The following is a 12,640-nucleotide window of genomic DNA, read 5'->3' as shown; positions in this document are numbered from 1 at the left end:
CAAAAAATAAAAACTGTGCAAAATTTAATGTATGCAGAAGCTACACGTAAGGTAAAAGCCAAAGGTATAGTTGAAACAAAGAGAACTAATGTGCAAGGAATCAGGACGGAATCCTATACCCAGAAAGGAGTAAATCCTGAGAGGAATGAATCAGATCTACATATTATGATGAATAAAATTGACTTTGTGGCATTCATTTGTGCGGTGGTAAATGGCACTTCACAAGTGGAAAGGAAATCGGACAAGTTAAAGATTATCGTAGAATGTGCTAACAAATTTCTCAAGTTAACAGGAGTTACAGCGGAGGAGGTCCATGGGATTTTGAAAGCAAAGGAAGGAACTGCTGCTTTGGATATGGCTCAGAGTAATAAAATCCCCACATATAATAATTATACATAGTTGTATAATATCTTTCCTAATACTACATTGGAATGCCAGGAGCTTAATAGCAAATGGGCAAGAATTTAAAAAACATATCACAGAAATGGACATAATGCACATAATGGTTTATGGGGTAGTAAAAATACAGACAATAATGGTTGAAGCTGATAAAGAGGTTGAAGAAAGAGAAAGTGATAATTACTTTTGCTAAGCAGTCAGAACAACAAACTCATCCTGTTAAACTGTCAAAAGCAATTGAGAAAGAGATAGGGATAGTGAAAGCTGTATCTTGTCTTAGCAATGGAAGAATAATGATTAAATGCAAGGATGAAAAACAGAAGCATAACATTCTGAAAATGAAAACCCTGGCAGGAGGAAGGATAGCATGCACAGAAATAGGCAATAAAGTTCGAGGGGTTATTTCAGGAGTACCTCTTAATGTAAATATGGATGATATTAAAGGAAGTCTGAGTGGAGGAACAGTGATCTCTGCTAGAAGATTGCAGATGTGGAAAGACAATAAAAGATGTGAAAGCATGAGCGTAATGATTCAGTTTGAAGGAAGTACTCTGCCGATAAGAGTGAAGCTAGGATTTGTAAGCTTCTTGGTACGAGAGTTCATACCTCCACCTTTGAGATGTTTCAAATGCCAACGAATGGGACATACTGCAAATCTTTGTAAAGGGAAAATGCGTTGTGCAAAATGCGGGGGAGAACATGAATATGGCAAGTGTGAGGAGGGTGTAGAGATTAAATGCTGTAATTGTGGGGGAGGACATAGCGCAGCATATGCAGGATGCCCTGTACAACAAGAAGCTCGTGAAGTGCAAAAAATAAAAACTGTGCAAAATTTAATGTATGCAGAAGCTACACGTAAGGTAAAAGCCAAAGGTATAGTTGAAACAAAGAGAACTAATGTGCAAGGAATCAGGACGGAATCCTATACCCAGAAAGGAGTAAATCCTGAGAGGAATGAATCAGATCTACATATTGATGAATAAAATTGACTTTGTGGCATTCATTTGTGCGGTGGTAAATGGCACTTCACAAGTGGAAAGGAAATCGGACAAGTTAAAGATTATCGTAGAATGTGCTAACAAATTTCTCAAGTTAACAGGAGTTACAGCAGAGGAGGTCCATGGGATTTTGAAAGCAAAGGAAGGAACTGCTGCTTTGGATATGACTCAGAGTAATAAAATCCCCACATATAATAATTATACATAGTTGTATAATATCTTTCCTACTACTACATTGGAATGCCAGGAGCTTAATAGCAAATGGGCAAGAATTTAAAAAACATATCACAGAAATGGAAAAGGCACCAGACATCATGTGTATTCAGGAGACATGGTTAAATAGCTCCTTGGATTTTAAGATCAATGGATATGTAGTAGAGAGGAAAGATAGAGAAACTGGAAGAGGTGGAGGGTGTGCAACATTTATTAAAGAAGGCATAGCATATAAGAGAATATACAAAAGTAATAATGTAGAATGTGTAAGTATAGAAGTAATGGGAATACATGAAGAAATTAGAATTACAGATTTTTATAATGCAATGCAATCCATGCATAATCCATGCAAAGAAATAAGTAATACTGTATTAAGTGACGTGACAACAATCCCTGCCGGTACGAGACTCGAACCCGCAACCTTTGGGTTATGAGTCCTACTCTCTAACCATTAGGCCACAACTTCCCCAAAGAAGTGATGGGTGATACACGGGGTAAAATTATTATATGTGGGGATTTTAATGCACATAATGGTTTATGGGGTAGTAAAAATACAGACAATAATGGGATAGTTATAGAAGAATTTATAGAAGAGTACTTGCTTGTATGTTTGAATGATGGGAAACCAACAAGAATGGATATAATTAAAGGTGGCATGTCATGTTTAGATCTCACAATAACATCAGCTGCCTTAGCCGGTAAGTGTACTTGGACTGTACATGAAGATAATTTGGGCAGTGATCATTGGCCTGTAGTTTGTGAGATTCAGAGTGCAGTCCAAAGGCAAAACTTTAATCAGTGTGCAAGATGGGGATTTAAGCAGGCAAAATGGAAGGAATTTTATGTGTTGTGTGAAGAAAATTTCAAAAATATGAAGTTGGAAGGGAATATTGAAGAGAAATATAATAAGGTAGTAGTAGAAATTATTTCTGCAGCAAACCAGTCTATACCATTAATAAGAGGTAATGGAAAGAAAAAGAAAAGTGTACCGTGGTGGTCTGAAGAGTGCACAGTGGCAATTAGAGAGAGGAATAAGGCATTCCGGATTTTAAAAAGGTTAATAACTCAGGATACAGTTGTAGAATATCAGAAGAAAAGGGCAGCTGCAAGAAGGGTAATTAAAAGTGCAAAGAGAAAGGCTTGGCAGGAATTCTGTAACACAATTGGGAGAGAGACTGGAATGCATGTGGTATGGAGAATGATTAGGAAAATGAATGGTATTAATAATTATAAACAGATCCCTGTAATTGAAGAGGAAGGGAAAATAGCTAGAACGAATAAAGAAAAGACAGAAGTCTTAGCCAAAACTTTTGCTGAAGTTCATAGTAATGAAAACTTGAATGATAAGTTCTTAAAAAGAAGACAAGAGTTAAGTAAAATATATGAGAATGTTCGTATGAAAAAACAAGGAGTTGATAGTAATATGGATGAGGATTTTAATTCTTTTGAGTTAAAAATAGCCATTAACAATTCAAAGAATACAACGCCAGGGAGAGACATGATCAGTTACAGTATGTTAAAAAATTGACCAGAAGTAGCCGTTAAAGCATTAATGGATTTATATAATCATATATGGAATGAAGGCACCTTACCCAAAGATTGGAAAAGTGCAATAGTGATACCAGTAGTGAAACCAGGTAAAGATGCATCAAAATCTAATAGTTATAGGCCAATTGCTCTTACATCTACATTATGCAAGGTAATGGAGAAAATGATAGTAAGAAGGTTGAATAATCTTTTGGAGAAAAAATAAATATTATCATCAGCTCAGAGTGGTTTTAGGAAGAAGAGATCAATGGATGCTCTGATATTATTAGAAAATGATGTTAGATAACTGGAGACCTATATCTCTCCTTAATATAGATTATAAGATTCTGGCAGCCGTGTATGCAAATCGTCTTAAACAGTGTCTGGAAGAAGTAATTTCAGAAACACAGTCTGGTTTTATGAAAAATCGACATATTTCCAATAACATTCGTCTCATTTTAGATTTACTAGATTATTCTGATCTGGTTAGTAATGATGCCCTTATTCTTTTTTTGGATTTTTTTAAAGCATTTGACACAATTGAACATAATTTTATTTTTAAAGCTTTAGTTAATTTTGGGTTTGGTAATAATTTTATTTGTGTTGTTAAAACTTTGTACAATGATATTAATAGCTGTGTTTCTCTTTCCAATGGCACTTCTCCAAGATTCTATGTTAGCAGACGTATTAGACAGGGATGCCCCATTTCTCCCTTCTTGTTTTTACTCGCTGCAGAATTATTAAATCTATATGTAGTTAATTGCACTGGTATCAAAGGAATTCAAATTGAAGAGGAAGAATTAATCATAAGTCATTTGGCCGATGATACATGCATTTTTTTAAAGAATCAGTGTCAAGTAAATTTGATAATTCAAAGTCTAAATAATTTTTCCAAAGCCTCTGGATTAGTAGTTAATGCTAAAAAAAGCAAAATAATGTTTATTAAAGATTCTGATGTGTCCTCTGTTGATGGAATTTTAGTAAAGGATGTTGTTAAATATCTTGGTATTTATATCTGTAAATCAGCCCAAGAAAGAATTTCTTTGAATTTTCATCCTAGATTAGATAAGCAACAGTGGAGATGTTTATGCTTATGTTGATTTTATTAATAAATATGGGATAAATGCTTCAAAACGGGACTATACTACTATTACAAATTCCATTTCTCCTAAGTTGTTATTTTTAATGAAGTCTTTTAAAATATATTGTAATTTTAAGTTGATTATCCCTCGATTATTTATTCAAGGGGTTAATATTATGGATAATAAGTGCACAAACAAATTTTTGAGAAACTCTGTTACTACTAATAATGCTTAATCTTTTAAAGCTTATGGAAAGTGGTTGGCACTTTATCCAAATGTTAATTTTCAGAAAGCATGGACAGTCCCAAACAAATTTTTATTTAATAATAAAATAAAAGAAGTTCATTTTAAAATTATTCATCATTATTACCCCTGCAACAAATATTTAAGTAAATTTATACAAAATCTTTCTCCACTCTGTTCTTTTTGCCAAGAAGAGGAAGAATCTCTTTCACATTTATTCTATTTCTGTCCTTATACTAAACAATTCTGGCTTCAAATTTCAGCATCTTTACTTCTTGTATTCTTTCGGCTATGTAACATTTCAGCAGTTAAGGTTCTCTTTCATTCTGTTGTTTCTGACAATAGGGAGCTAGAGGATGCCCTGGACTTTATTTGTATGATGGGAAAATTCCACATTCACAAAGCAAGATGCCTTAATTTTAAACCTAATTGTAAAATATTCACTTCTGATTTACTTTTGTTTTACTCATCACTTCAAAAAATCTCCTCTAATAAAAAAGCCTTAAAAACATCCAATCTTATAAAAAAAATCATAAATAAGTTGTAACTTTTATGATTGTAAAATAATTGTATATTTGTTTACCTTTTAATTGGTTTTGTATCCCCCATGTGTTTATGTATATGTTTATGTTCCTGTTCTAATTTAAAAAAAGAAAAAAAGTGCAATAATCTTCCTCTAGGGGGCGGTAAACGGCACAATCTTTGTAATGCTTTGCAAGCTTTTTCTCAATTTTTCCATTTAAATAGCTTTTGTTGTGCTATAGTTCCGAGAATAAAACCAACATCTAAATGTTCTTTTATGAACCAGTAATAAGACACACCCCTTAGGTCTGAGATTTATTTTTTATACATTTCACAAGTGAAGCATTTAGATGGAATAATTGTGCTTTTTAGTTGTTATTTTTAATGAAGTCTTTTAAAATATATTGTAATTTTAAGTTGATTATCCCTCGATTATTTATTCAAGGGGTTAATATTATGGATAATAAGTGTACAAACAAATTTTTGAGAAACTTTGTTACTACTAATAATGCTTCATCTTTTAAAGCTTATGGAAAGTGGTTGGCACTTTATCCAAATGTTAATTTTCAGAAAGCATGGACAGTCCCAAACAAATTTTTATTTAATAATAAAATAAAAGAAGTTCATTTTAAAATTATTCATCATTATTACCCCTGCAACAAATATTTAAGTAAATTTATACAAAATCTTTCTCCACTCTGTTCTTTTTGCCAAGAAGAGGAAGAATCTCTTTCACATTTATTCTATTTCTGTCCTTATACTAAACAATTCTGGCTTCAAATTTCAGCATCTTTACTTCTTGTATTCTTTCGGCTATGTAACATTTCAGCAGTTAAGGTTCTCTTTCATTCTGTTGTTTCTGACAATAGGGAGCTAGAGGATGCCCTGGACTTTATTTGTATGATGGGAAAATTCCACATTCACAAAGCAAGATGCCTTAATTTTAAACCTAATTGTAAAATATTCACTTCTGATTTACTTTTGTTTTACTCATCACTTCAAAAAATCTCCTCTAATAAAAAAGCCTTAAAAACATCCAATCTTATAAAAAAAATCATAAATAAGTTGCAACTTTTATGATTGTAAAATAATTGTATATTTGTTTACCTTTTACTTGTTTTTGTATCCCCCATTTGTTTATGTATATGTTTATGTTCCTGTTCTAATTAAAAAAATAATAATGATAATAATAATGTCAAAAATAAAAAAAAAACGTATAAGTCTGCGATCCGCCGTACAGCAAGAAGAAGAAGAAGAAGAGTCCATGCGAACAATAGGTGGCGGTACTGAACGTTGTAGGTTTGTGAACCGCCGTTAAATAAAAAGAAGAGGAAGAAGACAGTCAGCGGTGGTGGTGCACGCACTGTGGACAAGATGGTTACCTCTATGTGGCGGATCACTGGGGCAGTGAATCGAGCTCTTATTAAAGCTGGATACGTACGTATTGCATGGCTTTGGAATTTTATACCGGCGTTAGGAATTTCAAACATTACATTTAAATACAATAACCAGTTACCAGTCGATCTCTATAGTCACAGTGACTGCCGGGGTACTAGCTGATAGGTCAGATACACTAAAGGTTAGATGTCTTTCCCGGGTGTAAGTTTTGAGGATCAAGAGACGAGTTATAAACAGTTCTGTAAGCAAGTCGCTGTGTTACTCTAGAAATTTAAATATTGCACTTATATGTTTCTTATTCTTTATGTTAAGGTTAAGTTAACCTGAAATTTGATCTGACAAGGTCATGGAAATCTGACGTCACCCGGAGATATATAGATTATTTGTTCGCCTTGCTCTGTTACTGTTAAACTGTAGACATTAAGAGTATATCTTCGTACTGTTTGTGACATTTTCCTTTCGTTAATTTGAATCAAATGACAGAAACACGTTAGACTGAGTGCCGTGTCCTCTATGTAGCAGCAAAAACTACAACCAAAACAGCATGAAATTTGGTTTGACGAACTAATTTCTTGACTGTTAATAAATAATTTTCTATAAATATGTGAGTCAGTTACATACAAGCATCCACAATAGGAAAAGGTAACGTTCTCAGAAATGTAGGCATAGTTCATGTCAGTTTCATATGGTTTTGAATAAAAATGACTCATAAATGTAGTCAAATGTAATGATATTTTATCACACCTTAAATATGTGTATACATTTTATTCATTTTCAGAAAAAGTCAAATGTATTTTTTCATTATTTATATATATATATATATATATATCCACTGTATATATATATATATATATACTATTTCAGATGTTATCAATCATTAATTCATAAATGACATTTAGTTTCGCACAACATGACATTTTACAACCTTAACTGTCTTTGTCTGGTCATAAAAATATAAAATGTAGGGGTCAAAAATACATAAAGTCAATCTGTAGCAAGAGCTTTTTTTCAGTCCGCTGTGTTCTGTTTTTCCTGGTTTTTATGAATAAGGCAGGCAACAGTTACTGTGAACTTGGGATCTGGTCTTCTGATAGAGTAAATAATATATCCCATGTGTAACTAAAAGGAATGCCCGAACCTTTAGATTTTCTCACCAAGTTCTTGTTTCTTTCCAGGTTTGTTTTCACACATGTGCTTTAAAACATGATTTTCTCCCCCTTTCACTTCTAGTTTAGTTTAGTTTAATATAACTCTAATTCCTATTAGCAGTGTTTATTGCTGAAAAGCATTGCTATCACAGGAATATATAAAGTTTTTTAAATATTTGAAAACAGTTTGCATCACATCTGTATTGTTATAATATTTTACAATATCTGGCGTATTTAAAAAAACATTAAAAATATCTCTGGGTACTGGGCCAAATCAAACACTTTATTCAAATCTTGTCATATCAGTCAACCTCTTGTCTATATCATTGCTTTAGTCTGTGAATTTTTGGCTTGGTTTTTTTAAATTAATACAAGGAAATTGCACCATATACTTATTTCTATCTTTTTCTTTATTTTAGCCTCTTCTGCTGTCTCTGAGACGAGGACAGGCCTCTGTGTCATATGCTCAGAGCCTGCTAGGAGCTCCAGAAACACGGCTAACTACTCTAAGCAATGGCTTGAGGATTGCCTCTGAAGAGACCAACCAGGCCACATGCACGGTGAATAGCTGTTTTTAGTCTGTACAAATCAAATTTTTAGTACCTTAAATATAACATTTCTAATTTGGTAAAAAAAAAAAGTCAAATAAAGTGAATGTTGTATATGTTTCATAAAAATAACAGGAATTGAAAAAGCCTGAACAACTGTACTTAAATTTGTCCATTTTCAAATATTTATCCCAAAGGAAACTCAGAAGTAAATCAACCTGTACTGCTGATGTAATTCTTTGTGCTTTTCATCTGTCTGGCTTTGCAGGTTGGCCTTTGGATAGGTTGTGGGAGCAGATATGAGTCTGAGAAGAATAATGGAGCTGGATTTTTCCTGGAGCACATGGCATTTAAAGTATGCAATAAACATTTACTTGGCCTCATTCTCTCTAAATGAACGTTGTTACTAGGGCTGGGTGTTGCTGCTTCACGATCATGTCATGATATGGCACGAAGCATTATATTATCTTAATATCATATTAGATCTTGATTGTTACCACTCAAAATTTCTTTTACAGTTTTAATAAAAATGCAGAACATTTTATAAAAATGCAAATTTATTTTAATGAGAAAAAGCAAATTGAATATTTACTAGCTTTGCCATGGTATCTCTGTGTGAATTTTTAACCTCTGGTTTGGAAGCTGTTTGGAAAAGAGTTAAAGTCTTTAATTTTTTTAAGTATAGTGTAAACTTAAAGGGCTAGTTCACCAAAAGATGACAATTATGTCATTTTACCCACCCTTCGCTTGTTCCAAACCTGTATGAGTTTCTTTCTTCTGTTGGGCACAAAATAAGATATTTTGAAGAATATTAGTAACCAAACAGTTGCTGGTAGCAATTGACTTGCATAGTATTTTTTCCATACTATGGAAGTACATGGCTACTGGTAACTGCTTGTTTCCCAACATTCTTCAAAATATCATCTTTTGACCTTTCTATATTGCTTATTAGGGCGCGTTCCACTTTCCTTTTTTATGCCCTTCCCTCACTAATGTCCCTCCATCTTGTTGACTTGGATGTACGCCATTGCTTACATTGTATGAGTGACCTTTGCAGTGGGTTGAATTGTAACGTCATAAGCCCTTGATTACTTGGAATCTGCTATGGAGCTGATTTATTATTTATATTTACATTACCATTATATATGTCTATAGGTATGATTGGGCTGTATCAGTACAATAAGTATGTCACAATCATGTTGCATTGTGGTATGTAGAGCTACCTCAAGTGTATATATGAATAGACTTCCTCTTTCAAAACTGAGGGGTCGAGGGTCTCTCCAAATGGAATGCACATCAAAATGGCAGCAGGGATTTCCCCTAGAGGAAGTGCTTAGGGAAGTTCACGAGTGTGTGTCTAAAAGTGGAACGCACCCCGAGTGTTCACATAGTGGGAATTGTAAGGTCAGGTTGTGATGACATTTGCAATAATTATTGAGTTCTAGGACTTCATATGAGCACATGATGTAAAATGCTGAATTTGTTTATTGTTGGAAAGAAAAACATGAATATTGTTGATTGGAATTGGTTGTAGTGTGAAAGCAATTTAAAAACTTTAATGCTGTTTCACTAATTTGAACGCTGTTCTTTCTATTCCAAACCTTTCTTGGATCAAGGGCACAAAGAAGCACCCACAGTCTGCTCTTGAACAGGCAGTGGAGTCTATGGGAGCTCACCTGAGTGCATACACCTCTCGGGAACATACTGCTTACTACATGAAGACCCTTGCCAAGGACTTGCCTAAAGGTTAGAGAACGAACAAATAAACTATTAAAGTGCCCCTATTATGTCATTTCAAATACAGTGGTGTGAAAAAGCCCCCTTCCTGTTTTTTTAATTGTTTTTTTAAGTGTGACAAATATGCAAAAAAATAAAAAAACAGGAAGGGGGCAAAAACCTTTTCACGGCACTGTATTTCCTTTCATGCAGTGTGTAATGTAGCTTTATGTGAATGCAAATTATCTGCAAAGTTGTAAAGCCGAAAGTGCCATTATATAGAAAAAAGTTATTGTCTCCCAAAATAAAGAATTGAGTCTGTACAGCCTTAACGAGTCGTTAAAAATTCGAATCCCGCTTCCGTGATGACTACGCGTCACGGGGTTAACACAATTGCATAATTCCCAACAACTTGACCCGCCCTCAAACACGTAATTTTACTGACAACTGCTTGTCTAATCACGGGGAGTTCAATGCAGGATTCACAAAACGCTTGCTCTTGAAAGATGACTCAGTACCTAGTTTATTTGGAAAAGCTGTCTCCACTGAACCACAACCTGTATGATAAATAATAGATGTTTATATTGTCAATTCAAAACATGGATCATTTTCGACACGCGCTGTACGTGGTAAACCAATCACAACAGACTGAGCCATCTGACCAATCAGAGCACAGTAGGCTCACGGAAAGGAGGGGTTTAGAGAGACTGAATCTTTGAACTGCTTTTAAACCTATTGTAGGATACTCCCAAAACAATATTAGGAACTTAAAAAATGGCATAATAGGGGCACTTTAAAATAGGCCAATTTCTTCATGCTAATGTGGATAGATAAATGGATAGATTGTTCTAGATGAGCTCTAGAATGGAGTATGTCATGTTGGCATAGATCATGTAGTCTTTCTCTGAATAATCTGGAAGTGTTACTCTTTCTTTTTAATGTCATCTCTTTATTGTGTTCCTTTTAGCGGTGGAGCTCTTGGCAGAAGTAGTGCAGAGCTCATCTTTGAGTGAGGCTGATATAGAGCAGCAGAGGAGTGTGGTGCTAAGAGAGCTGGAAGAGGTGCAAGGTAGCTTGCAGGATGTTTGCCTGGATGTGCTCCATGCCACTGCCTTCCAGGGTACTCCTCTGGGCCATAGTGTTCTTGGTCCCTCTGCCAATGCCAGGTACATACGTAGCCTCAAAATAATGTATTTCATATGTTACATATGCTTGCACTGTAGATATGCTGACGTTTTGTTCGGAATACATAAATGCACATGTAAATGAAAATGTGAATTGCATTGCAAAGTTTAGGGTTCATATAAACAGAACTTTCGAAATCTGAAATCGGATTGGATTCATTCTCATTGATGAAAATTAGTGATGAAATACCTAATGAAATATGTTCCTAAAGAATTTAATGGAATGTTTGTTTTTTTTGCTATTTGTATTTTCAAGGACACTAACTCGTAATGATTTAGTGGAATACATCAATAGCCATTATAAAGCTCCTCGCATGGTCCTGGCTACAGCTGGAGGTACTGCTCTTAAACCGTTATCAAACTTGTCATACAGTAGTGTTTTAATAGAAAACTCACAAAGCTGAGTTGATTGATTATCTCAACTCTCTCTGTTCTGCTGCAGGAGTAAACCATGATGAGCTTGTAGGTCTGGCTAAGCAGCATTTCAGTGGCGTTTCTTTTGAATATGAAGGTGATGCTGTACCTGTTCTGTCCCCATGCCGTTTCACTGGGAGTGAGGTAGCTTATAAATTGCATGTGTGCATGAGAGGGTCTCAGGTTCTTGCCGGATGGATTGATTGACTTTCTGTTGGTCTGATTCTGTCTTACTTTCAGATTCGTATGCGTGATGATGCATTGCCCCTAGCACACATTGCTATTGCTGTAGAGGGAGCTGGAGTTGCAAGCCCTGATATTGTGCCACTTATGGTTGCCAATTCCATCATTGGTAGCTATGACATCACATTTGGGGGTGGCAAGGTTAGTTTATAACTTAGCTTAAATTTTAATTTCCTAAACATTTGTTTAGCTTGTTCAGGGATTCTCAATGTTTCTTGAAATCTTTCACAAGTTAAGATTGCTCCTGGAAAATCAGTATAAGGATTTCACCTAAAAGCTGTTATAAAATGCACAATAATCTTTGTGCTTTGCTCCATATCTTGAAAGTAGAAATGGAATAAGCAGGATATTATAATCAAGTATGAGAATTAATTCTGTTTTAATGAAATGCAGCACAGAGCAAGCTTAAATGTTGTCATTGTTAATCAGTCTCTTGATTTCTTCACCCACCAATTAGGCTTGCTGCGATATACGGTGTTTTCGGTTATACCGGTGTTAAGACGCAACACCGGTTACGTCATTTGTCTACCGCGGCACCGCCCCCCACCGTCGTTTTGATTTTTTTATAGTAACAAAAATCATTTAGCCTAGTTCAGTTAGAGGACAGACACATATTTTAAAAACGAAACGCTCAATGCAGCGTGCCGAAGTTTTTTTTGAAACATTCGTTTTTCTTATTTATTTGGTTCCACAGTGTTTGCTGATTACTTTATTTAAACTTTGTGTATTTTATTTATTTTATTTTACATCAAGGTGTATATGCCGTGCCTCCAAGCTTTCTTATTCGTTTTGCTAATAAATGTTCTATGTTTCTTATTTATTTGGTTCCACAATGTTTGCTGATTTTCAGTTTTATATACCTATTTAAACTTTGTATAGCCTAAGTAATTTGTTATTTTATAGGGATAGGCCTATATGGTGTTTTTTTTAAATTCGTTTTGTTAAAAGTTCTGAGTTTGACGTTGCTTGAATTGAATCAACGCAGAATTGCCCCTCATTTGAAAG

The 12,640-nt window shown here is 34.5% G+C and overlaps 1 protein-coding gene across 1 annotated transcript in view; it reads left to right on the top strand.

The window, feature by feature from the left end:
- Positions 1 to 6,293: 6,293 nt before the first annotated feature.
- The window catches only part of uqcrc1 (ubiquinol-cytochrome c reductase core protein 1), an 11,533-nt gene continuing 5,186 nt past the window's right edge, over positions 6,294 to 12,640 (top strand). The window contains exons 1-8 of the mRNA XM_016441275.1: positions 6,294 to 6,421; positions 7,950 to 8,090; positions 8,347 to 8,433; positions 9,695 to 9,824; positions 10,762 to 10,960; positions 11,235 to 11,314; positions 11,421 to 11,536; positions 11,633 to 11,776. Of these exons, the coding sequence (XP_016296761.1) occupies positions 6,359 to 6,421; positions 7,950 to 8,090; positions 8,347 to 8,433; positions 9,695 to 9,824; positions 10,762 to 10,960; positions 11,235 to 11,314; positions 11,421 to 11,536; positions 11,633 to 11,776 (960 nt within the window). The 5' untranslated portion in view covers positions 6,294 to 6,358. The remainder of the gene's footprint in view (positions 6,422 to 7,949; positions 8,091 to 8,346; positions 8,434 to 9,694; positions 9,825 to 10,761; positions 10,961 to 11,234; positions 11,315 to 11,420; positions 11,537 to 11,632; positions 11,777 to 12,640) is intronic.

Source organism: Sinocyclocheilus anshuiensis, unplaced genomic scaffold (assembly GCF_001515605.1).
Source record: "Sinocyclocheilus anshuiensis isolate Anshui unplaced genomic scaffold, SAMN03320099.WGS_v1.1 scaffold2877, whole genome shotgun sequence".
Taxonomy (NCBI): domain Eukaryota; kingdom Metazoa; phylum Chordata; class Actinopteri; order Cypriniformes; family Cyprinidae; genus Sinocyclocheilus; species Sinocyclocheilus anshuiensis.
This window is presented reverse-complemented; position numbering and strand designations above follow the sequence as displayed.